The sequence below is a fragment of the Dermacentor albipictus genome, chromosome 3 (assembly GCF_038994185.2).
Source record: "Dermacentor albipictus isolate Rhodes 1998 colony chromosome 3, USDA_Dalb.pri_finalv2, whole genome shotgun sequence".
Classification (NCBI taxonomy): domain Eukaryota; kingdom Metazoa; phylum Arthropoda; class Arachnida; order Ixodida; family Ixodidae; genus Dermacentor; species Dermacentor albipictus.
The window spans coordinates 113,049,438-113,075,811 of NC_091823.1; the positions used below are offsets into that span (position 1 = coordinate 113,049,438).

At 43.6% G+C, this 26,374-nt stretch overlaps 2 protein-coding genes across 8 annotated transcripts in view; both read left to right on the plus strand.

The window, feature by feature from the left end:
• LOC135908494 (zinc finger protein 84-like) overlaps window positions 1-9,800 on the plus strand; it is a 45,522-nt gene extending 35,722 nt beyond the window's left edge. For all 6 annotated transcript variants that reach the window (XM_065440301.1, XM_065440299.1, XM_065440303.1 and 3 more), the window contains one exon: window positions 7,424-9,800. In XM_065440301.1, the coding sequence (XP_065296373.1) occupies window positions 7,717-8,718 (1,002 nt within the window). In that variant the 5' untranslated portion in view covers window positions 7,424-7,716 and the 3' untranslated portion in view covers window positions 8,719-9,800. The remainder of the gene's footprint in view (window positions 1-7,423) is intronic.
• A 686-nt stretch (window positions 9,801-10,486) lies between these two features.
• Window positions 10,487-24,521, plus strand: LOC135908493 (zinc finger protein 84-like). 2 transcript variants are annotated; one of them, XM_070535930.1, is made up of 3 exons: window positions 10,487-10,631; window positions 11,313-11,408; window positions 21,604-24,521. In XM_070535930.1, exon 3 carries the CDS (start codon window positions 21,897-21,899, stop codon window positions 23,145-23,147), a length of 1,251 nt encoding a protein of 416 aa, XP_070392031.1. In that variant the 5' UTR covers window positions 10,487-10,631; window positions 11,313-11,408; window positions 21,604-21,896; the 3' UTR covers window positions 23,148-24,521. The 2 variants fall into 2 exon arrangements, with proteins under 2 accessions (XP_070392031.1, XP_065296370.1); XM_065440298.2 differs by lacking the exons at window positions 10,487-10,631; window positions 11,313-11,408 and adding an exon at window positions 13,741-13,910.
• Window positions 24,522-26,374: the final 1,853 nt, after the last annotated feature.

Consider the following 26,374-nt stretch of genomic DNA (forward strand, 5'->3'; position numbering starts at 1 on the left):
ACAGGACCTGATGACATATGTATGAAATCAATGAGCATGTTAGGCCAGAAAAGTAAATTAAAATTATGACAACTTATTGAACAAATAGTTGTAGGGGCAGATGTTCCACAGGACTGGAAATCAAGCAGAGTGATATTAGTTTACAAAGGTAAGGAAGCAAGGACAACATTAAATCCTGCAGGCCAATAACTGTCACATCAGTTATATACAGAGTAGCATTGCAGATGGTGAAAATGAGAACGGAAGAATGGGCAGAAGGGGAAGAGATCTTTGGAGAGCTGCAGAATGGATTTCGAAAGTAAAGAAGGCTAGATAATAATTTATTTGTTATAACACAATGCATAGGGATAGCGGCAGCCAGGCAGAAACCGCTATGGATAGCTTTGTTAGACATTAGAGGAGCCTATGATAATGTAAACAGAGAAAAGTTATGGAACCAGATGAAGGAATGTGGTCTAGATAGAAAATCGGTTGGATTCCTACAACAAGTTTATACAGATAATGAGGTAGAGATAACATAGCAGGGGGAAACTACAAAGCCAGCTAAAATAAGAAGTGGTCTCAGGCAGGGCTGTGCAATGTAGCTCCTGCTTTTTATGATTTACATGATCTAAGTGGAAAAAAGGCTAGAAAAGAGCACAATAGGAACCGACATAAGCTATATGCTGGAAGGGCAGAAGGTAGCTTAAGTACTAGCCGGGCTGATGTATGCAGATGATATTGTACTGCTTTCTGACACCCGAGTAGGGCTACAGGAACTAATGAGGATATGTAGTGAGGAGGGAGAAAAATTTGGACTGCTATTCAGTTGAGAGAAGTCTGCGATAATAGTATACAATGGAGAAAGGGGTGAACCATTGAAATACAAGGCACTAAGATTGATCATGTTGAAAAATACAAGTATTTCGGCATATGGGTAAACGAGGGCAAGAAGTATTTGGAAGAACATGAAAAAATTATGATTGAAAAAGTGAAAAGGAACTTAGCTGTAATGAAACACAAGGCACTATGGAACTATAACAGGTACGAGGTGCTTAGAGGGGTATGGAAATGGGTTATGGTACCTGGCCTCGCATTCGGAAATTCAGTACTGTGCATGAAATCGGAAGTTCAGGCATGCATGGAAAAAAGACAGAAGTGTAGGCAGGTTGGCCTTAGGAGCGCACGGGAACACCGCTAATGAAGGAGTGCAGGGGGACACGGGATGATGGAACAGATGTCATTCAGATTCAGATTTATTGGTTCCAAAAACAGAAGTAATTACATGACAAATATACAGATGAGGGTCCCAAAGTGAAAGAACTGCAGTGGGACGCTCGGTTAATAATAACAACATTGATGGTGATATCAATAGTCAGCAAATTAGTGTATTATAAACAACATCTACAGATCAAATACATCATTAGACATGTCATTTACAATCAAACACAAAAAAGCACGTTATAAAAGAAAGTCGGAAAAAAGCATGGGTGAAATACAAGAAATGACATGTGAGATAAAACTCAAAGGTACACCGCCAGATCGTAGTTAAGTTATCGCAGGAAATGATGCTTAAGGTGATTTTTAAAAATTGCAAGAGAAGTACAGGATTTTATGGTTGATAGTAATTCATTCCAAAGAGAAATTGCAGCGAAGGAAGATGTTTTTTTGCCGTAATTGGTATGAACCATGGGTAATAAGAAATTGTTGTTAGCCGCAAATCTGGTCATATTTTTATTCTGCAAAAGGTCAGTTGCAATGAACGGAAACGTAAGGTTATTATGAAGCAACTTGTGGAGTAAGACGAGTATGTTAAACTGGAACAAATTATTAATAGGCAAGATATTATACGCGCGAAGTAACAAAGAGGCATAGGATTGCATGGAGCTAGAAGTGATAATGCGTAGTGACTGATTTTGGATATGTTGAATTCATAAGTGACAAGCGTACGTGTTGCCCTATGAAACAATGCCGTAATTAATGTGACTATGAATGGACGCATAATACAACGCTAGCAGAGCCTCATGAGAAAAAAAAGGGCGAGCTTTGATTAATGCACGTATACCAAACGCAGTCTTGTGCTTGAGATGTTGGAAGTGAGAGCGAAATGTAAGGTTAGGGTCAAGATGTATGCCAAGAAAAGTGACATCGGTGCTAACGGGAATTGAATGAATTCCAAGCTTTACTTCAGGAATAGAAGTTAAGGCCCTTTGAGCACTTTTGAATAACATAAATTTAGTTTTTAAAAAATTAAGAACTAAGTAATTGTTGCTACACCATTTTATAATGTTACTCAATGCAATATTTAATTTAGAAGTAAGAGTAGTAACAGATTTGTCAGATGAAGATATGGTTGTGTCATCTGCATATAAAATGCAATGAACGCAGTTGGTGGAGTTAAGAGAATCCGGAAGATCATTAATATATAAAAGGAAAAGCAAAGGGCCCAGAACTGATCCCTGTGGTACACCTTGGTTAATACATTTTGTTACTGAGAAAGTATTTGCTGCATGTACTGTGTACGGCCGGTCAAGTAAATAATTTTTTAAGAATGTTAGCGCAGGACCGGTTATACCATAAGAGTCAAGTTTATTAAACAGGACTTGATGGTTAATCAAGTCATAAGCTTTACTGAAGTGTAAAAATACAGATCCGACTAAGTTTCCCGAATCAATACATTCAATACATCAAAGGTAGAGAGGCAATAAGTAAGCTAAAATATGAACAGACACTCGCAGCACTGGGGGAATAAAGGTAGGCGGGAAAAGTGTACAAATATCTATACATGAAAAATTTGCACACAAAGTGGACACTCAGAATTAGGAAGCTGAGGATTCTCATGGTTCTACTGTGGGAAAGGAGGTGAAGGAGACCAAAAGAAAAAGGAGAAAAAAAATGCTCGGAAAGCCAGTGCTAGGTATTGTATAGGACACAAAAACAGGAGACAAAAAGAGAGCTCTTATTTGATAACTCGCAGGGCAGCTCACTATTATTCAAAGCTAAGACGGGGGTTCGAGAATGAAAACGTACAGGGTTAAATTTGAAGCCGTCGACCTTTTATGCACAGCTTGCAAAGCCGAAATTGAGACCACAGAGCATATAGCGCTGAGGTGCACAGACCTTCGTCCAACTCCGGCTGAGGGAACAGTGACAGATATGAAAGGGGCATCAGGTTTTCCCATGGAACGAGGGCAAATAGGCGAGAAAAGAGGCAGTAACAAAAGGGAGGCTAGAAGATTGGTGGAGAAAATCAAGGGAGAGGTACTGTATTTACTCAATTCTAAGCACCCCCTTTTTTTCACGATCGCGATGCCCAAAGTGAGGGGGGGGGTGCTTAAATTCGAAAAATCTAGGATGACCCCCCCCCTCCCTCTTTTAGCTGCGACATCACAATGAGGCGGGTGCGAGAAATAAAATTTTATTTTGCAAACATCCAAAAGAAAAATCGGTGCAGACAGGGAACCCACCATCGTGTCGGATGCTCAGTTACTATCACTGCCACTCGAGTTCGTCGCAATGCTTGAACCCCCGCTCTCGGTATCCCACAGCAGGCCGTCTTCCATTCCGTCGAAGTGGTTTGTGATCGAGCACTTCTTACATGATTTGACCACAACGTCCACTTGGACCCGCTTCCAAGCATCCGAAATCCACTTTGCGATTGTTGATTGGGACGCCTTCTGCAGCTTTCGTCGTACAGTCCGGCTGTACGGCGTACTCGCGCCGCAGATGCCGTGTTACCTCGGGACTCGGACTATCTGACAGCTCCAGCTCGATGACACAGTGAGCAAGCACACTTGGCAGCCATGGCTACGTGCTCCTCCTAACAAGGGGGGGTGCTTACATACGCATGCAAACTTTTTTCCATGTTCTGGTAGTTGTTGACCCTCTACGTACAACAGCGTGATGTGGAATGTAATGAATACAAGACATAGCGCACCACTACTTTCCAGTCTACATTCAGGAAGGCGTGTTCTCATATACATTTTAATAGCCGAGTCATATTCCGCAGCAAAATCCTTATTAAATTTTATTTTCTTCCCCACAGATGCACTCGCTTTAAAGTTTCTCTTTGATTGCTGTCTAGCTACTTGCAATCTTTCCATGAGAAGGCTACCTCATAGCGACCGCCGTCAAATCCAACTTTGCTTTGAAACAGTTCAACGACTGGTAAAAGGATTGAGCTTTTCTAAACTGTCCTCTTCTGTCAAAATTCCGGTGCTCACAAACTCCCAGAACTTTTGCCGTGCTTGGCATAAGCACCCAGCGCACCTGGGCCACCAGCATCCATGACACCACAACTGCCAGTCGTCTTGTCCCATCTGCGCGACCTCGGGCACCTTCTTTGGCAACGGCACCAACAAAGTCAACATCGAAGAATGGCTTGGCACATACGAATGCATCGCTGCACACAAGCGATAGGACCCGACATTGATGCTCACAAGGCCTGGTCGTTTGTCAGCATGGTAGGACAGCAGAGTACAAGCCCGCTGCAGAGTTCCGTCTTTTACAATACCCAGCACCTCCACCAAAAATGAAATGGGCAGAGATATAAGGTTAAATGGGACTATGGTTCTGCAGAAGATATCGCCGGTAAAACCAGTATGGCCAAATGTTAGGCTAGCCCCACTACGTCATCTCTTTCATCTAATTGGTAATCAACGTCTTTGTCCTACCCGTGGCACCGTGACATAATGTTCCATCTTTACAATCAGCTGGTAGTTTCAGACATAATGTTCCAATATCAGCTGGTAGTTTTCAGACATGTTTTTCTTGACATCTTTTAAGATTGGTATGACTGGCGGTTTCCATTCTTGTGGAATCTGACCAGTCATTAAAGATTGATGAAAAATATGAAATAAAAACCTGCTGAGAGACAGTATTCTTTAGTAATTTACAGTTAATATTGTCAGTACCTACTGACGATGAAACTTTTCAATTATTAAGTGATGAATAATATCATCAATAAACACCCTTATACTGTGATGTATGCAAAGGTTGACCATTATTTTAAAACCTGGGTTCTATTTATCCCGAATGCCTTATTCATGTGCATAACTGGTGTCAGCTATCTTAATTGCCTATTTCAGTTAAAGTTGCACTATATGGGTTTGTGCCAAATTTGCCTTGAATAATCTAAATGAAAGAAAGATTGACGTAGGTTCAACACTGTGCCAGAAGTGCTAGCTGCTGTGCGAAATCAGCTTCTTGCTGGTGCTCAAATCTGTGCCGGGTCAAATGGCTGTTCCATCACTGCACAAGGTACTTTACATTTTCTAGTCAATGCAGCATAAACTGTGCTCCACTGCCTCAAGTATACTCTAGCACTCCAACTGGTACACTAAAAGACTGCTTCATGTTTTCAATTCAAAGTTGTTGGGAACGGATGGGATTTGCAAGCATTATGTGACTCATCATAAGAACAGTTAGTGCCATTGGGAGAGATGTGTGTCGTATCATCGAATGAATGCTGCTGCAGGCCACAGTGGAACATTTATTGGCTTGGCTCTTGGTCTTGCACAAGAACATATCCTCTGCGAAACGGCCGGTCAAGTATTTGCAAAGTATATACTATTGGGGCTGTACAGCATATTGTGTGTCCACCCATTCATTGTTCAGTGCACATGCTTCCAACACTGCGGGTGCATCCCCTAAACGTGCAAAATCATTTCATTGTCTTGTCTCACTGACCCAACTTTGCAGCAATAGGTTAGAGCATGTGATCTCTTGGCACCCTAAACAATATTTAGATGAAGACAACATGCTGTTTGGAGTCCAGTATGGTTTTATGGAAGGCTTTTACTGTCACTCAGCTTATTGCCTCTTATCACGACTTGGAAGTTAATAACAGGGAACAAATAGAGGTGGTATATTTTTAGATTTTGCCAACACATTTGATTAAGTGCCTGAACATAAAGCTCCATGTAAGCTTTACGCAGTCGAATAGACACTAAATCTATGCATTTTATCAGAGCCTATATTGAAAATTGGTGTTCAGCACGTCGAAGTCGGAAATCGTATTTGAGGCATTTCCTTTCACGTCAGGTGTAGCATAATATAGGAGTCATTCTTGCGACCTTTTCTTTTCCTAATAGTCACTGACAAAGCAAAAATGGTTGGATATATTGTACACAGTAGTTAAATCGCAAGCTGATGAAACTAAGCTCAGCAATAACCTTGATAAGATTTGCCACTGGTGTGAAGGGTAGAGAATGAGCTTAAACATTAATTAGTACTGTGTTTATGGAGATAAGCAGCAAGGAGACACCTTTACACTTTCCCTATTTTATTGGCAACACCTAACAATGTTTCTATCTATTAGTACCTCGAGGTAATTCTAACAACACATCAGGTGAGACAAGCATATTGAAAACATTTGCATGAGCGCTCTCAGAAGTTCATGGACCTTTGTTGCAAGTCGAAAGGAGCCCCTATACAGGTAAATGTATATGGGCGTTTGCTATGCTGTCAGACCTACCTTTTAATTTGCATAAGCTTTGCGGGATCCATTTGCCAATAAACTTTTGGTAAAATAAAATTATTACAGCAAATAGCAGTTAGCTTCATCTGTAATTTCTGCAGAAAAACTGATAGTATGTCGCAGATGCTGAGTAACTCTCAATCTTCAATAGTTACAGGGAAGACACGCTAGACAAACTACAACTCTTGCATTTAGTGACAACAGAGTCCAGCATTATAAAATAATCTTACCTGTATGCTTCCTTTTGTGCCAGCATTTGTCATTACCAAAGTAGAATGATACAGGACCTATGTGCTGTGAATAATGTTTATAGATAGTAATTTTTTTCTGAGACAAAGAAAGGAATGAATAGCCTAAGAGCGTTGCTGAAATTAGGTATCTTGTCATACTTGTGATTTGTATTGTTTTGCTATAATATTGTTTTCCAATGTTTGTGTTTTTTGTCCCTTGATAACATTTTCTGTATATTCATTCCTCGGACTCAAGGGAGGCGGCAGCATTTATAAATAAAATTTCAGAGGTAACTATCTACCGCAACAGGCAATACCATGAAACCTAGGTCGAGATGAACTGCTGCTGTTCTTTATTTGATCTTCAGGCCCATGATGGTATTACTGAATATTTTGGCTCTTCCACTTGACTATACAATGGCAGCTTGCACTAATACCAAGCTCCTATTCTTCTCACTATATCTTACCGTTAAAAAATCTTTTAAGCAAAAATTTGTGAAAATTTCATAAACTTGGCCGTGAGCAATCATAAAAAATATATATTTTCCAAATCAATATGGTTAACCTGCTGTGCTCTGATTTGTTCTAAAATCACCGCAAGGACATTGAATGAAGAAGAGGCTCGTCTTTACCACTACCATCTATGTAATTTCACTTCTTCGGCATTGTATATCTACATGTTTATTTTTCAATGAAAAGCACGATTTGGTTAACCTGTCTTGTTTTCTTGGTGCAGCATTGAAGCATTCCAGCTGTCCAGCAAATCCAGATGGTGCAGTTACATGAAGGATACCGCCCCGCTGCAACTCCTGTGTCTATGAGATGGATAAATTGTGACCAGGAGTTCTCACCAGGATCCATGCAGGCCGGCGTGTGTTTGAATTCCATTTGTGCCCTTGGAACTTCTCACGAACATTCAAGCTGAAGCAACACCTGCACACTCGCAAAGCCAAAAGGCTATTTCAGTGCCCTCAGAGCTTTTCACAAAAAGTTAACCTAAAGCAGCACCTGTGCATCCACAGAAGAGAAATGTCATTTCATTGCTATTTATGCCCTCAGAGCTTCTCACGAACGAATGCTCTCAAGGACCACCTGTGCACCCACACAGGTGAAAGGCCATTTCAGTGCCCTTCGTGTCCTCGAAGCTTCTCACGAAATAGTGCTCTGAACCGGCACTTGCACACCCACACGGGCGAGAGGCCATTTCAGTGCCCGTCATGCCTTCAAAGCTTCTCACAAAAGATTCATCTGAACCAGCACCTCCGCACCCACACAGGCGAGAGGCCATTTCAGTGCCCTTTGTGTCCTATAAGCTTCTCACGAAAGTATGCTCTGAACTCGCATCTGTGCACCCACACAGGCGAGAAGCCATTTCAGTGCCCTTCATGCCCTCAGAGCTTCTCACAAAAGAGAACACTGAACCACCACCTGCGCACCCACACAGGCGAGAAGCCATTTCAATGCCCTTCATGCCTTCGGAGCTTCTCACAAAAGATTCATCTCAACCAGCACCTGCGCACCCACACAGGCGAGAGGCCATTTCAGTGCCCTTTGTGTCCTATAAGCTTCTCACGAAAGGATGCTCTGAACTCGCATCTGCGCACGCACACAGGCGAGAAGCCATTTCAATGCCCTTCGTGCCCTCAGAGCTTCTCACATAAGTGTACCCTAAACCAACACCTACGCACCCACACAGGCGAGAAGCCATTTCAGTGCCCTTCATGCCCTCAGAGATTCTCGGATAAGAATGTTCTGATCCGACACCTACGCACCCACACAGGAGAGAAGCCATTTAAGTGCCCTTTATGCCCTCAGAAATTTTCACAGAAGAATCATCTGAACCGGCATCTGCGCACCCACACAGGGGAGAAGCCATTTCAATGCCCTTCATGCCCTCAGAGATTCTCGTATAAGCATGTTCTGAACCGACACCTGCACACCCACACAGGAGAAGCCATTTCAGTGCCCTTTATGCCTCCAAAGCTCACAAAAGTCGATATGGAAGGTTCACCTGGACTTCCACTAATGTGAGAGGCTGTTTCAGAGCCGTTCATGCCCTGAGAACTTCTTGTGGAAGTCTATTAAACCAACAGCCTCGCATCCATACAGGCGGGCAGCCATTTCAGTACCCTGCATGCACTCAGCAATCCTCAAAAGTCCTTACTGAAGAATGACGTGTGTATCCACTCAGCAAGAAGCCATGTTAGTGCTCATCATGTACTCGGAGGTGCTCATGGAAGTTCGCACTGAACTTCACTTCCACTAATGTGAGAGGCTCATTCAGGGCCCTTAATGTTCTGAAAACTGTTGGAAGTCTGCACTGGACCGACACCTGCTCGTCCACACAAAGTGCGTGGTGAAGGACCACCTGTGTATCCACTCAGGGAGACTCCATGTCTGGGCTCTTCATGTCTGAGAGTTACTTGCTGAAGTTCGCACTGAACTGACACATGCACAACCCACATAAACGAGAAGTCGTTTCAGTGCCACTTATGCTGTCAAACCGTCGGACACAAAAGCTGCCTCAATAGGCATCTTGCCACCACAAGTGCACCTGACACATGCAATGCAGCAGCGCTGAGTTGTGTGCACTCCTCATTGTTCCTTCTTGTTTTTCATGTTTTTCTTAGTTTTCTCATGGAATCTCAGCTTATGTGTATGCCTGTAGATCTATACTAGCATGAATCATTGTAAGTCTTCACTTTTCATTAATATGATGTTTAAGCTCTTTGTCTTGCAAACAAGCACTTCTTGCTGCATTCAAGCATTTAACTGCTCTTTACTAAAGAGTTGTGCTAGTTCGTTTCAGTGCACTAAATAAAATTTGGGATTGGGTTTTGCTAATTATTGATATTTCAGTACTTGCACTAATATCATGTAATGCTTCAAATCATTCACATTTACTGTGCTGAGAATTTGAGTGGCTATTGCTATGTAATGCAGTTAAAACATCCTTTTCTCAGGAATTGAAATTATGCAATTTTTCTGCTTTTTTGATTCCTACTACGATTCAAATAGTTTCAGTGATGCTAAATGTACTGGTAGGAAAATCTTTTGCTCATAAGGGTCCATGCAGACCTTTTTGCTTCATAATAAAACATTGTTCTCATAGATTGCAGGCCCTTTAATGTTTATGCCATCCTTAATCCTTTCAGTGTCGCTTCTTCCCCCCAGATAATATAGAAAAACAATGACCTATTTTCGGTTATTTGGAAGGGAAGAAATGACATGGGTGATGGCACGTGCATTCTTCGTATGGACCTTATACTCAAGTTTTCGTTTTCTGTAACCTACTCAAAAGAGATTTGTTAAATGAGAAAGACAGTCATTCTAGATGCACTGCTTAACCAAGTGTTCGCTGCGGTTGTGTGCATAATAAAAAAGGTAAGTTACGGAGATAAACACAACAATCTAGTCCTCACTTAACTGAATGTGTTTGCATGACAGAATCCGCTACTTTCCTCAGCTGTCCAATCAGGCCATTCATTCTGAACTCAAGCAGATGTTTCAAAAGGCAGCTGTATAGGCATAGCTCACATTCCTGTCATGGGAAACTCAATGTGCAAAGTGCTGATAACATCAATATGAATTGAACTCTGCGAATGCATTCACAAAGTGCCATAACTGCAGCAGTCTGCATGCAGCCTACTCTGGATCATATGTAATATTAAAAAAGGGACAAGGTAATCTAGGTAGAACTTTAAAAAAATTGTCTTGCAGTGCATAGAGGACGTGCATAGTTTTCAGGTGTAAACTAGGGCGAGTCAATTCACTGGTGCTGGTATGCGTTGTCTCTAGTTGATGGGAGACATGACCCCACCCTGTTCACCTCCTGGAGCACTGCTGCTTGGTACAAGGAATATTTCACAGAAACTGTTCTGGAAAGACAACCACCTTCTCCTCCAGCTCCCGACTCTTCCATAGCTCCACCTGAGCCCGTGGAGGTAGGCTTTCTTGACACTGCGGAGCAGTGACCACTGAATCCCAAGGCCTTTCTGACTGGTATGGTCAAGATCAGCTAGCATAGGTTGAAAATTGCCTTCATGCAATCATCCTCTTCTGAACCAATCTGCCAGCCCCTCCAGCTCTGCTTAACATTATGGAGGTAGCGGCTAGCCTATCAGCCTTAGTGCCGAGAGGGCAGCATGCCGCTGAGCATGCCAAAAAAGTATCTCTGTGTAACTGCCCCACACAATCCTGCAGCTTACTTTGAGTACCATCTAGACTTAACAGTTGCTCTTAGTTTTCTTCCATTTCTCCAGGGCAACCTAAACAGCAAAATGTGCTGCTTGAGGCCACTTGCAAAATATGACATTTGATTCCATTTTAAGCACATAGCACTGTGTATTCAAAAGGCTAACCTCACTCCGAAACACAAATTTCTTTAAGAAATTTGCAATGATTGCATACGTTCTGCCTATCCCTCAAGTGGAATGGCAACTGTAGAAAGGTGTGTGTGTGTGTGTGCGCACGCGCGCGTTACGGGGATGTTGGGAGTATAGAACATTGTATTTATAATACATATACAAAATGAGTCAGATTAGAAAAAATGGCTGACCAACAACCACACGCAGCAGCCAGCGTCCCGCGATCTTCCTCTGTCTTCTTTCATCCTTCCGTAACAGGACCCCCAGGTGGTGAAGCGCCGTCTCGGTGCATGGTATGCGATGAACTGCACGCTAAGTATGCCTTCAGCCACGAAACGTGCACGACGTGAACAGGTGGGTTTTACGTACCAAAACCACTTTCTGATTATGAGGCACACCGTAGTGGAGGACTCCGAAAATTTCGATCACCTGGGGTTCTTTAATGTGCACTTCCATCTAAGTACACGGGTGTTTTCGCATTTCGCCCTTATCGAAATGCGGCCGCCATGGCCGGGATTCGATCCCGCGACCTCGTGCTCAGCAGCCCAACACCATACATAGCCACTGAGCAACCACGGCGGGTGGTTGAGACGTTCCGTAAGACCGTTCGTTTGTGGGTGGTAGGCGGCAGACAGCTTGTGTCAGTGGCACAAGAGCGCAGGAGGTCGTCCACAACTCGAGACAAGAACGAGCAGCCGCGGTCTTTAAGTAACTGTCGAGGTGCAGACCGCTCTGGAGAATGACATCGTGAAGGAGAAAATCGGCGACGTCAGTTGCGCAACTAATTGGCAACGCCTTTGTTATCGCGTAGCTTGTCGAGTAATCAGAAGCGATAGCGATCCACTTATTCCCTCTAGTCGTCGTCGGTAAAGGGCCAAGCAGGTCACCGCCTACGCGAAAGAATGGTTCAGAGGGAACTTCAATTGGATGGAGACGCCTGACAGGTGCCAGGGGAGGTTTCTTCCGGCTTGACACCATTCGCAAGTTGCGACATAACGACACACAGAGCAGTAAAGTCTACCCGGCCAGAAGAACTGGCGTTGTACGTGGTTGTATGTACGAAAAACTCCAATGTGTCCCACCGTCGGTGCAACGTGAAGTTCGAGAACGACGGATCACAGATGACGAGGAAGGACAAGGAGCAACTCAGGGCCATCGTGGTTGATATTGTGGCGATAAAAGATGCCGTCACAAAGCACGAACATTCGGCTCGTGCCGTCGGTGCGGCCCGATTGCACTTCGAAGTTCCCGTGACGGCATGGGGGAAACTACAAAACCAGCTAAAATAAGAAGACATCTCAGGCAGGGCTGTCCATTCTCGCCTCTGCTTTTTATGATCTACGTGAGCCAAATGGAAAAAAAGACTAGAACAGAGCACAATAGGAACTGACATAAGCTATATGCTGGAAGGGCAGAAGGTAGCTCAAGTACTAGCGGACTGATGTATGCAGATGATATTGTACTGCTTGCTGACACCCGAGTAGGGCTACAGGAATTAATGAGCATATGTGGAGAGGAGGGAGAAAAATTGGGACTGCAATTCAGTAGAGAGAAGTCTGGGATAATAGTATACAATGAAGAAAGGGGGGAACCATTGGAAATACAAAGCACTAAGATTGATCATGTTGAAAAATACAAGTATTTGGGCATATGGCTAAACGAGGGCAAAAAGTACTTGGAAGAACAGGAAAAAATTATGATTGAAAAAGTGAAGAGGAACTCGGCTGTAATGAAACACAAGGCGCTTTGGAACTATAATAGGTACGAGGTGGTTAGGGGCGTATGGAAAGGGGTTTCGGTACCTGGCCTCACATTCGGAAATTCAGTACTGTGCATGAAATCGGAAGTTCAGGCATGCATAGAAACGAGACAGAGAAGTGTAGGCAGGTTGGCCTTAGGAGCACACGGGAACACCCCTAATGAGGGAGTGCAGGGGGACATGGGATGGACGTGATTCGAAGGTAGAGAGGCAATAAGTAAACTAAAATTTGAACAGAGACTTCCAGCACTGGAGGAAATAAGGTGGGCAGGAAAAGTGTACAAATATCTATACATGAAAAGTGAAAAGGAAGTGGACACTCAGAACGAGGAAGCTGAGGAATAGATACCTACAGCCGAGAGAGGAGGTCCAACGTGGTTCTAGTGTGGGAAAGGAGGTGAAGGAGACGAAAAGAAAAATGTGGGAAGAAAGAATGCTCGGAAAGCCAGCGCTATCAATGTATAGGTCACAAAAACAGGAGATTAAGAGAGAGCTCTTATTTGATAACTTGCGGGGCAGCTCACTATTATTCGAAGCTAGGACGGGGGTTTTGAGAACGAAAACATGCAGAGCTAAATTTGAAGACGTGGACCTTCGGTGCACAGCTTGCGGAGCCGAAATGGAGACCACTGAGCATATAGTGCTGAGCTGCACAGACCTTCGCCCGATCCTGGCAGAGGGAACAGTGGCAGATATGGAAGGGGCATTAGGTTTTCCCGGGGAACGAGGGCAAATAGACGAGAAAAGAGTGGTAGTAACGAAGGGGAGGCTACAGGATTGGTGGAGGAAGTCAAGGATAATGTTTCCTCTACTGTTTTAGATAGTTATTTTGGGGGGAGGAGGGGAGTGAAAACTAGGTTAAGGAAAAGAGGATATAAAGAAAGGAAAAAAAACATAATAAAATAGGAGGGGGAGCACAAGGCTAGGTGGCGCCAGCCGCTGCCCGTTACAAAGGGTATAGCCGCCATCCATCCATCCATTCGGCGCCCCTGAAGAAACTCTCGTCCATTGACGGTGGCGCCAGATTTCCTGTGCTGCTGATTGTTTCTGCCATTTCCAAGACCACTGCTCCCTACCTCGTGTGCAACATGACAACCGTGAGTACCGGTAGAGGCGGTGGTACTAAACGCCTTGACTAAATGCAACACCCTCTCACCTGTAAGCCAGGCTAGCATCGTGAAAGCGATCTCGATCGGCGTGGTATAATGGACTTCGCCGCTCATTTCGGGAAATCACACGGAGGTCGCTCTCCATGATTGAAGTTATTTCAAATCAGAACATTTCAACTGTATGGCCAAGGACATCAGGGAGTTAACTATGAAACGAGAGCTAATCATCCTAGGGGACATGAATGCACATTTGGAATACTTTGATGGGGCGACAGATGCAATAGGACAGATGTTAGTACATTTTTGTGAGGCCAATGATTTTCTAATGGTTAATACTGAAATTAAATGCGACGAGAAGATAACATGGGAAAGAAATAACTCCCACTCGACCATTGGCTACTGCCTAATGTCCCACAAACTGTGTGATCGGTTGGGAGGTATGGAAATTGATGAGGAAGGTACAAAAAGCCTGGGGAGTGATCACAAACGAATCAAAATCAGTTTTGGAAAGACAGTGCCACTGACAGAAACTAAAAAAGGAAAGGGTATGAGTAAACTGAAGTACGGGCAGCTACAAGAAGTGGCGAAAAACATTGAAAACATAGTATCCAAGCAACCGCAAAGGGCATGGACATACGACGAGTTAATAGGTATTTTTAAACGAGAGCTAGAGAAGGGACAGATTAGGAAACTAGGAAGTAAGCAGGGAAAACATTAACCGAAAAGCTGGTGGGACCGATAGGTTAAGGAGGCCATAGAGCAACGCAAAGATGCGTGCAGAAAACACAGAGCAGCAAAGAAAAGGGAAGCCCCACCAGAAGAGGTGGAGGCAAAATGGGAGAATTACCTTGCAATGAAAAGAGAAGCATTGGCATTAATTCAAGCCAAGATAGCAAAAGTTGGGGTACAGTGGTGGTTAGAGATATGAAAGAAAGACAAAAATGCCTCTAAGAAGTTTTGGGAACACATAAGGCAAAAGAGTAAGAAGACAGAGGTGGTTCAGCACTCACTGACCACACCAGAAGGAACAAAGGTAGAGGGAGAGGAAGCTCAGGAATATATTAGGTTAACAATAGAGGCAGCATTTGCAGAGCCAGAAAGTAGTGAAATGGAGAACAATGACAACAGCAGGACAGAATTAGAATAGAACAGAGGGTTGACAAGTAAAGAACGAGACAGAATTTGAACACAAGGTCCTCATGGGAACAGCGACAGGACCTGATGACATGCCTATGAAATTGATAAGCATAGTAGGCCAGAAAAGGGAATTAAAATTATGACAACTTATTGAACAAATAGTTGTAAGGGGAGATGTTCCACAGGAGTGGAAATCAAGCAGAATGATATTACTTCACAAAGGTAAGGGAAGCAAGGACAACATTAAATCCTACTAGCCAATAACTGTCACATCAGTCATATACAGAATGGCAATGCAGATGGTGAAAATGAGTGGAGGAATGGGCAGAATGGGAAGAGATCTCTGGAGAGCTGCAGAATGGATTTTGAAGGAACAGAAGGCTAGATGATAATTTGTTATAAGACAGTGCATAGAGATAGCGGCAGTCAGGCAGAAACTGCTATGGATAGCTTTTTTAGACATTAGAGGAGCCTATGATAATGTAAACCGAGAAAAGTTATGGGGCCAGTTGAAGGAATATGGTCTAGATAGAAAGTTGGTTGAATTCCTACAAGTTATATGGATAATGAGGTAGAGATAACATGGGAGGGGGAAACTACAAAGCCAGCTAAAATAAGAAGTGGTCTCAGGCAGAGCTGTCCATTGTCGCCCCTGCTTTTTATGATTAACATGAGCCAAGTGGAAAAGAGGCTAGAAAAGAGCACAATAGGAGCCGACATAAGCTATATGCTGGAAGGGCAGAAGGTAGCTCAAGTACTAGCCCTACTGATGTATGCAGATGATATTGTACTGCTTTCTGACACCCGAGTATGTCTACAGGAACTAATGAGGATATGTGGAGAGGAGGAAGAAAAATTGGGACTGCAATTCAGTAGAGAGAAGTATAATAGTACACAATGAAGAAAAGGGGGGAACCATTCGAAATACAAGGCACTAAGATTGATCATGTTGAAAAATACAAGTATTTGGTCAAATGGGTAAACGAGGGCAAAAAGCACTTGGAAGAACATGAAAATGTTATGATTGAAAAAGTGAAAAGGAACTTATAGCTGTAATGAAACACAAGGCACTATGGAACTATAGTATTTACGAGGTGGTTAGACGGGTTGGAAAGGGGTTACGGTACATTCAGAAATTCAGTACTCTGCAGGAAATCGGAAGTTCAGGCATGCATGGAAACAAGACAGAGGTAGGTTGGCCTTAGGAGTGCACAGGAACACCCCTAATGAGGGAGTGCAGGGCATCACGGGATGGATGTCATTCGAAGGTAGAGAGACAATAAGCAAGCTAAAATATGAACAGAGACTCGCAGCACTGGGGGAAGAAGTGTGGGCGGGAAAAGTGTACAAATATCTATACATGAAAAGTTTGAACAGAAAGTGGACACTCAGAACTAGGAAGCTGAGGATACCTACAACCGAGGGAGGGGGCCTAACGTGGTTCTAGTATGGGAAAGTAGGTGAAGCAGACCAAAAGAAAAAGGTGGGAAGAAAGAATGCTCGAAAAGTCAGTGCTAGCTATATATAGGACACAAAAACAGGAGACAAAGAGAGAGCTCTTATTTTATAATTCGTAGGGCAGCTCACTATTATTCGAAGCTAGGACGGGGGTTTTGAGAACCAAAACATACAGGGCTAAATTTGAAGACGTGGACCTTTTATGCACAGCTTGCAAATTGACACCACAGAGCATATAGTGCTGAGATGCACAGACCTTCGTCCAACTCTGGCTGAGGGAACAGTGACAGATATGGAAGGGGCTTTAGGTTTTCCCTGTGAATGAGGGCAAATAGGGGAGAAAAAAGGCAGTAGCGAAGGGGAGGCTAGAGCATTGGTGGAGGAAATCAAGGGAGAGGTAATACCATAAATCGGCGAGGTAATGTTTTCTATACTATTTTAGATATTTATTTTGGGGGGAGGAGGGGGGTGAAAACTAGTTTAAGGAGAAGGGGATATAAAGAATAAAATAGGAGGGGGAGCAAAAGGCTCGGTGGTGCCAGCCGCCGCCCGTTACAAAGGGTGTAGCTGCCATCCATCCATCGTTCATGGTGAGGATGGAGAGGGCACTAGAAGGAAGTAATATCGGGTTTAATCTCTCATACGAACAGGCGGGTACAGTAGTAGAGCAGCAGATCCCAGGTTTATTTTATGCGGACGACATTGTGTTGCTAGCTAACAAGCAAAGTGATTTGCAACGTCTGGCTAATATCTGGACAGGAAGGCAACAATTTAGGTTTGAAATGTAGTGTTAGAAAATCAGGAGTAATGGTATTCAATGAAAACAGTGAACAGACAGTTGAGATACAGGGCCAGGAAATACCTCAGGTAACAGAATATAAATACCTTGGTATATGGATAAACGAAGGCAATAGATATATGGAAACACAGGAAAGAATAACAGTTAAGGGGAAGAGAAATGGCAGCCATATATAATGAAGCACACAGCGCCATGGGGATACAATAAGTACGAGGTCCTCCGAGGTATGTGGAAAGGTGTAATGGTTCCAGGACTAACTTTTGGAAATGTGGTTGTTTGCTTTAAATCAGGGGTGCAATCAGGACTCGATGGGAACCAAAGGTCAGTGGGTCGCCTCACATTGGGCGGTCATGGGAAGACTACAAATAAAGCTGTGCAGGGTGATATGGGCTGGACTAGTTTTGAAGTGAGGGTAGCTCACAGTAAAATTGAGTATGAAGAACGCCTGAGGAATATGGAAGAAAGTAAATGGGCTAGGAGAGTGTTCAGGTATCTGTACAGAAAAAACATTGATTCACAGTGGAGGAAAAGAACTAGAAAGCTTACCAGCAAGTATGTGGCCTGTAGAGTGTGCAACACAGCAACAAAGAACGTCAAGCGGAAAGTAGGAGAGGCTGAAATAATCTCATGGGTGGCGGCAATGGAAAAGAAACAGAATCAGGAAAGAAACAATTTATGATAACTCAAAGGGAAGCTCATTACTTTTCGAAGCGAGATCGAGATGCCTTAGAACACGCACCTGTAATGCGAGATATAAGAAGGAAGAAGAAGCATGTGCTTGCTGCGGTAAAGCTGGCGAAACTATGGAGCATGTTTTATTCGAAAGTGAAGAAGGATACCCAGCGGTCGATTTAGGAACCACTGGCCTCCTTGAAGCCCTTGGGTTCAGCGGGAGTAGTGGAAAACTAAACATGTCCACAATAGGCATTAGTAAAAGGCCATTGGAGGATTGATGGAAGAAAAGTAGGGAAACAACAAAAAACTGAGACTTACAAAAGCACAGTTGGCAATAGGGGATCAGAAAATTTGGGTGTGTTAGTTCATAGTGCTTTTTTTTTTCTTGTTTTATTATTTAACCTAAGTAGGACATTAGGCAGTATAATAGCAAGAGCTTGGTGGCGCAACCCACCGCCCCGTTCCAAACGGGACGCTCATAACAGCCATCCATCCGTTCAGAGAAGCTGCCCTCCACACGCTGAAGAAGATGACAAATTGCCAGAGAAATAATGCGAAACTTATCACACGATTTTACTGCAAATATAATGTAATGAGAAAAAAAGTACTTTATTAGGCAAGTTGATGGCACACTGGTGTATGTTAGGGAAAAGGGGGAATGGGGAAACGGAGTCAAGTTGAATCGTTATGCCCCTTCCTAGTAAACAAGGATCGCTGGCGAAAGTACTTCACGAAAAGGTTGAATTTCAATTTAGCACAATTTTTATCTAACGAAGTAAAGTGCCGATCTTACCGACCTCTCTTTATCAAGGTTTTAATGTAATGTCATCCAATGGCCCCTGTTGCAACAGATATTCATAAGCTATTTATGTTTTGAAGCAAGTGCTAACAATTATTTTCTGATTTCGTGCATTCATTGCTGCAACTACAGTGCCAGCAGTTCTGCATATTGCTGTGGAATTTATTTCTCTAGTCTGTGGAGTTTATTTCTCTAGTGACGCATGTGAAAATTCATCTTAAGCAGGCTGCCCTGTACCAAATGTTAACATGCAAGGACATATATAACTGCCCTGCTTGTTTTCATCTCTAGTGATGCCTACGCCTGCCAATCACTATTGTCCCAAAATCTTCTGCAAGGAAGCTACAAAGAAAGAAATGTTCTCATTCTACTGGAAGGACATTAACTCACAGTCAACAAATTGGCACTCCAGGATTTTGCCTCTCAGCCACTCCGCTCATAAATCAGTGGAGAATACTTATCTTGGAGAGCAGGATGGTGCCAGCAGTTGCCATGGCTGTCCAATGCACGCTTAACATTTGTCTATTGGATTGAGCTGGCGTCTGTACCTTCATACAAAAGCATGTAGCTTTCCCAGTTGTGGAAATGGTACTAAATGAAGTTTTTTTGATCGGCATGTAATGACAATGATTGTAGATCTCTCGTTGTCCTCATTGTGACTGTATGGTGCTGATATCCTTTTGATTCAATGTTAGCGTAAGGCCTGTAATGGGGCAGCCAAAATATACGTTTTCAAAAAACTGGACAAAGAAGCTCAAGTTTTGTTTTAGTAGAAAGCAGTGGCTCATTCCATCTGCATGTTCTCTACACTGATTGCGGGTACACTTTTAGGCAGGCTTTTTGTAGCTTGATTAGCATACATGACACCTTTTGTGCAATTAGTTCTGCAGTCTTGCTGTTCTTATGTGTGGTAATGCTTTAATTCAATCAGATATTCTGTCATTCTTGAAGGGGAGAGAGTACAACATATAATCATGGCCGTTGCGAGAACAAATTTTCAAGTAAATCAACCATAGTACTGTGAGAGAGTTCATGGCAGGCGCTGTCCTTGTTCTTAGTTCTCTTAGAGCTCAGTATCTTTTTTCTTCTTTCTTGATATTCATCTCTAGCAAGGCGTTTAAAGTGATAGCTTTGTTTGTCTCTTCCCCCCACTTTGCGGTTTGTCAGTTTCTGGCCATGTATGGTCAACTTGGCTCACTGGGTCAAAAAAACAAACGTTTGTTGGTTAGTTTAAAACTGTGGCCCCCAACAACAGAAGCTCGATGCTCTAGCTATTAATCCATGGATGCCTGCTTGAAAAGGGGGAAGGAAACTCATGTAATCCGCATTTTCGTGTCGCACAGCGACACTTTATAAAACATCAGTGTGCATATCTTCCTGATGATGGTGGAGGAAGAAGTTACTCGATGCACTCGTGCATGAAATCACACTCTGATGTAGTACTTTTTTTTAACAGTCCTAATACGAACACTTGTAAAGCTGCGTACTTCCTGACCAATATCCCATAGTAGTTATGAGCCATTCTCGGGGCAACTAGAAATACACTGCATGTCTCCTAGTATGCTGTTATGCTTTGGCAGGTTTCTGCAAAGTCAAGGTTAAGCACTTTGTGTCGTATAGTTGAGGAAGTCTTTATGCTGTATAAGTGTACCGCTTTCTGTGTAAGGTCTATTATGGTGGTCGGGGAGCACGCTAGTCACTCAAGTTTGCAGTGGTCTTTTGTAATGCGCAAGCTATTACTTTCAAAGATATCAGTCTACGGTTCGATCTGCCAAGATCTTCTTTTTTAATATCAGCCGTCAAAGCAGTTTGATTAATCCTGAAATGAATGAGAGGAGTAACAAAGTCAGTCGGAAGATTAGCTTTGTGGGATCCATGTGCCAATAAACTATTGTTAAATTAAAATTATTACAGCAAATAGCAGTTAGGCTCATCTGCAATTTCTGCAGAAAAACTGATAGTATGTCGCAGATGCTGAGTACCCTCCATCTTGAATAGCTACAGGGAAGACATGCTACACAAACAACTCTTGCATTTAGTGACAACAGAGTCCAGCATTATAAAATAATCTTACCTGTATGCTTCCTTTTGTGCCAGCATTTGTCATTACCAAAGTAGAATGATACAGGACCTATGTGCTGTGAATAATGCTTCTAAATGGTAATTTTTTCTCAAAGAAAAAATGGAATGAGTTGTCTAAGAGCGTTGTTGAAATTAGGTATGTTGTCATATTTGTGATTTGTATTGTTTGGCTATAATATTGTTTTCCAATGTTTGTGTTTTTTGTCCCTTGATAACATTTTCTGTATATTCATTCCTCCTTGGACTCAAGTGAGGCGGCAGAATTTATAAATAAAATTTCAGGAAGGTAACTATTTACCGCAACAGACAGTACCATGAAACCTTGGTGGAGATGAACTGCTGCTGTTCTTTATTTGATCTTCAGGCCCATGATGGTATTACTGAATGTTTTGGCTCTTGCACTTGACTATACAATGGCAGCTTGCACTAATACCAAGCTCCTGGTCTTCTCACTATATCTTACAGTTAAAAAATCTTTTAAGCAAAAATTTGTGAAAATTTCATAAACTTGGCCATGAGGAATCATAAATATATATATTTTCCAAATCAGTATGGTTAACCTGCTGTGCTCTGATTTGTTCTAATATCACCGCAAGGACATTGAATGAAGAAAAGGCTCGTCTTTACCACTACCATCTATGTAATTTCATTTCTTCGGCATTGTATAATTACATTTTTATTTTTAAATGAAAAGCATTACTTGGGTATCCTGTCTTGTTTTCTTGGTGCAGCATTGAAGCACTCCAGCTGTCCAGCAAATGCAGATGGTGCAGCTACATGAAGGATACTGCCCCGCTGTAACTCCTGTCTCTATGAGATGGATAAACTATGACCTCAAGTGCTCACCAGGATCCATGCCGGCCAGCGTGTGTTTGAATTCCATTTGTGCCTTCGGAACTTTTCACGAACGTTCAAGCTGAAGCAACACCTGCACACTCACACAACTAAAAGGCCATTTCAGTGCCCTCAGAGATTTTTACAAAAAGTTAACCTAAAGCAACATCTGTGCATCCACAGAAGAGAAATGCCATTTCAATGCTATTTATCCCCTCAGAGCTCACGAACGAGTGCTCTCAAGGACCACCTGTGCACCCACACAGGTGAGAGGCGATTTCAGTGCCCTTCGTGTCCTCAAAGTTTCTCACAAAAGCGCGCTCTGAACAAACACCTGCGCACCCACACTGGCGAAAGGCCATTTCAGTGCCCTTCGTGTCCTCAAAGTTTCTCACAAAAGCGCGCTCTGAACAAGCACCTGCGCACCCACACAGGCGAGAGGCCATTTCAGTGCCCTGCGTGTCCTCTAAGCTTCTCACGAAAGTATACTCTGAACTCGCATCTGCGCACCCACACAGGCGAGAGGCCATTTCAGTGCCCTTTGTGTCCTCTAAGCTTCTCACGAAAGTATACTCTGAACTCGCATCTGCGCAGCCACACAGGCGAGAAGCCATTTCAATGCCCTTCATGCCTTCAGAGCTTCTCACGGAAAAGTTATCTGAACCGACACCTGCACACCCACACAAACGAGAATCCATTTCAATGCCCTTCATGCCTTCAGAGCTTCTCACAGAAGAGGTATCTGAACCGACACCTGCACACCCACACAAGTGAAAAGCCATTTCAGTGCCCTTTGTGCCGTCGGAACTTATCACAGAAGAGTGAGGTGAACCGGCACCTGCGCACGCACACAGGCGAGAAGCCATTTCAATGCCCTTCGTGCCCTCAGAGCTTCTTACATAAGAGTACTCTGAACGAACACCTACGCCGCCACACGGGCGAGAAGCCATTTCAGTGCCCTTCCTGCCCTCAGAGCTTCTCACTTAAGTGTACTCTGAACCGACACCTACGTACCCACACAGGAGAGAAACCATTTAAGTGCCCTTTATGCCCTCAGAGATTTTCACAGAATTATCTGACCCGGCACCTGCGCACCCACACAGGCGAGAAGCCATTTCAATGCCCTTCGTGCCCTCGGAGATTTTTACAAAAAAGTGGCCTGAAACAACACCTACGCACCCACACAGGCGAGAAGCCATTTCATTGCACTTCATGCCCTCAGAGCTTCTCACAAAAGAGTAGTCTGAACCAACATCTGCGCATCCACACAGGCGAGAAGCCATTTCAATGCCCTTCATGCCCTCGGAGATTCTCATGTAAGCCTGTTCTGAACCGACACCTTCACGCCCACACAGGAGAAGCCATTTCAGTGCCCTTTATGCCCTCAAAGCTTCTCACACAAGTCGATATGGAAGGGTCACCTGCAGTTCCACTATTCTGAGAGGCTGTTTCAGAGCCGTTTCTTTCCTGAGAACTTCTTGTGGAAGTCTATTAAACCAACAGCCATGCATCCATACAGGCGGGCGGCCATTAGTGCCCTGCATGCCCCCAGCAATCCTCAAAAGTCCTTACTGAAGGATCACGTTTGCATCCACTCGATGAGAGGCCATGTCAGTGTTCTTCATATACTCGGATGTACTCATAGAAGTTTGCACTGAACTTCACTTCCACTATTGTGAGAGGCTGATTCAGTGCCGTTCATGTCCTGAGAACTTGTCATGGAAGTCTACACTGGACCGACACCTGCTCGTCCACACAGTCCGTGGTGAAGGATCACCTCTGCAAGTAGCACCGACTTCCCTACTTCCTACGGCCACAGGGATGCTCCCACTACTCACAACGAGATTATTAAGTTCTTCTACATGTCTAGAAGGGTCTTTCCACCCCCCTCACCCCAAGATGAATAGGTCGCAAGCCGTTTTACTTAGGCTTCTGCAGACCAGCACGTACCCGTGTCTGTCCGTTCTCCACGAGGCTTACCAGGACGTATATCGCAACGATGCCTGCCGCTCCTGCCGCTCCTCAAGGTTCACCTGCGTATCCACTCAGGGAGACGCCACGTCAGGGCTCTTCATGTCCTTGGAGTTACTTGCAGAAGTTCGCACTGAACTGACACATGCACAACCCACATAACCGAGAGGTCGTTTCAGTGCCACTTACACTGTCAAACCGTTGGACACAAAAGCCGCCTCAATAGGCATCTTGCCACCACAAGTGCACCTGACACATGCAATGCAGCAGCGCTGAGTTGTGTGCACTCCTCATTGTTCCTTCTTGCTTTTCATGTTTTCCTTAGCTTTTTTCATGGAATCACAGCGTATGTGTACGCCTGTAGTGCTATACTAGCATGAATCATTGCAAGTCTTCACTTTTCATTATTAAGATGTTAAAGCTCTTTGTCTTGCAGACAAGCACTTCTTTCTGCATTCAAACCTTTAACTGCTCTTTACTAAATGAGTTGTGCAAGTTCGTTTCAGTCCACTAAATAAAATTTGGGATTGGGTTTTGCTAATTATTGATATTTCAATGCTTGCACTAATATCATGTAATGTTTCAATTCATTCGCATTTATTGTGCTGAACAGTTCACAAGAATTTGAGTGGCTATTTGCTATTGCTATGTGATGCAGTTAAGACATCCTTTTCTCAGGAATTGAAATTATGAAATTATTATGTGGTTTTTTGATGCCTACTATGATCCAAATGGTTTCCAAATGGCTAAATGGACTGGTATGAAATTCTTTTGCTCATAAAGATCCGTGCAGTCCTTTAAGAACTTTGAATATTTCTTCATAATAAAACATTGTTCTCATGGATTGAAGGCCCTTTAATTTTTATGCCATCCTTAATCCTTTCAGTGTCGCTTCTTCCCCCAGATAATATAGAAAGATGATAACTTATTTTCGGTTATTTGGAAGGGAAGAAATGACATGGATAATGGCACGTGCATTCTTCGTATGGTCCTCATACTCTTGTTTTCGTTTTCTATAACCTACTCAAAAGAGAATTGTTAAAGGGATCCTGAAACGATTTTGGCGATTTTCTACAAACGTACTGAGTCGTTAGAGTAGGTTCTTCTGATCATTAATTGATGCATCTAAGTGCTCTGCGTAAAGCGTGTAATTTATTATAAGGTTTTAAAAATACACATCGCTGCCGATCGCAGCGCACTGCTCGGCGGAATTTTAAGCCGCCCCTACCCATATGATGCAAATAACCCATATTACGTCACATGGGCGAGCTATCTGATTGGATGACCAGGGCGCGTGGTCGATAATTTTTCCAACTTTATGGGGAACAAATGATGCTCGTAATAGTTGGAATGTTAGTTACTTTGTTTTTGTAAAAAGAAAATAACTTAAAGAGAGTACACAAGAATAGTTTTTTAGTACACTTCAGCACTTCCGGCACACAGCAAGTGTCGTCTGCTTGTGTTACAACGTACTCCATTTTGACGAGAGCTCCGCGGTCAGAGTCGGTCTCAGTCTTTTCGCGAGCACTATGATTCGACTTTGTTGCCTTGTGGACTGCAAACCTAGCGACCTGCAAACCGTGAGTCCAGTATTAGGGCAAACGCAAGCGCAAGGGGACAGGGTCTGGCCGCTTGACTGTGCCGGGATGAGCCACGAGATGAAGGGCAAATGTGAACGGTCTGCACGGTGCAGCCGCCTGGTGGCACAGAGCTCAACCATACACAGTAGCAGCAACGAAGTGTATTCTTTGCTGCTGGTGTGTATTTTTCGCAGGAGTGTAATCATCAACACGTTGATTTATAAATGTTGAAAATGCTTTACACTTGGTTAGAGCAATATTAGCGCTTTGTTTGACTGGTTAAGCGCTGCGCCAGCAAGTGTCTGGACCGTGCAGACCGATCAGGCTGCTCACGTACGTCTACGCTAAAGTTCCTTCATCAGCTTGAGTTTATGCCTCCAGTCATTTGCCGAAATGACCAGCTTGCCTGTTTTTAGCGGAGTACCGGACACGTTCGGCGCTACGACAGAACGCTCGCTACGCACGCTGCTTCGATAGCTCTCGGTCGACGGCCAAGCGGCTAGCGGAGAGGTCTCGCGCGGGAGGGGGCGTGCTCCTAAACAACCGGAAGTGAACGATGTGACGTTGCATCGTGACGCTGAACCAGTGAAGGCGGAGCTTAGCGCCGCTCGCTCGGCGAGCGAGTTGAGGAGGAAAAGCATAGCTAGGGAGGAGGGTAACTTCTAATCGCTTGCAGCTCCATTAATACGTAACGCTTCACTTAAATTGTGGTGCGAATGTTCTACTTAAGCTGTACCCTACGCGCCTACAAAATTTGTCCGAACCGTTTCAGGGGCCCTTTAAATGAGAAAGACCGTCATTCTAGATGCATTTCTTGACCAAGTGTTTGCTGCGGTTGTGGGCATAACAATAAAAAATCACCGACGATTACGTTACTTCCTAATGCGAAATTTGAGCGCAGCAAATAAGCTGTTTCACCTTTTCGATAGATTGAGGCAAAGAAATCGAGCAACACATGTATGCGCTATCACAGAATTTTTTTTTTATTTTTCACACGTATTCCTTTAACAAAGACTCCACTAACAGTTCTTGACAGTCATGAAGGAAGCTTTGTGGTCGGAGAAATAGACTGATATATGTTCGACTTCGACTGATATATGTGCGACGGCGCTGGGCC

Bases quoted from the DNA above. Each gene is read 5' to 3' on its own strand.
- LOC135908493 (XM_070535930.1), top strand. From the start codon at position 21,897: ATGCCATTTCAATGCTATTTATCCCCTCAGAGCTCACGAACGAGTGCT.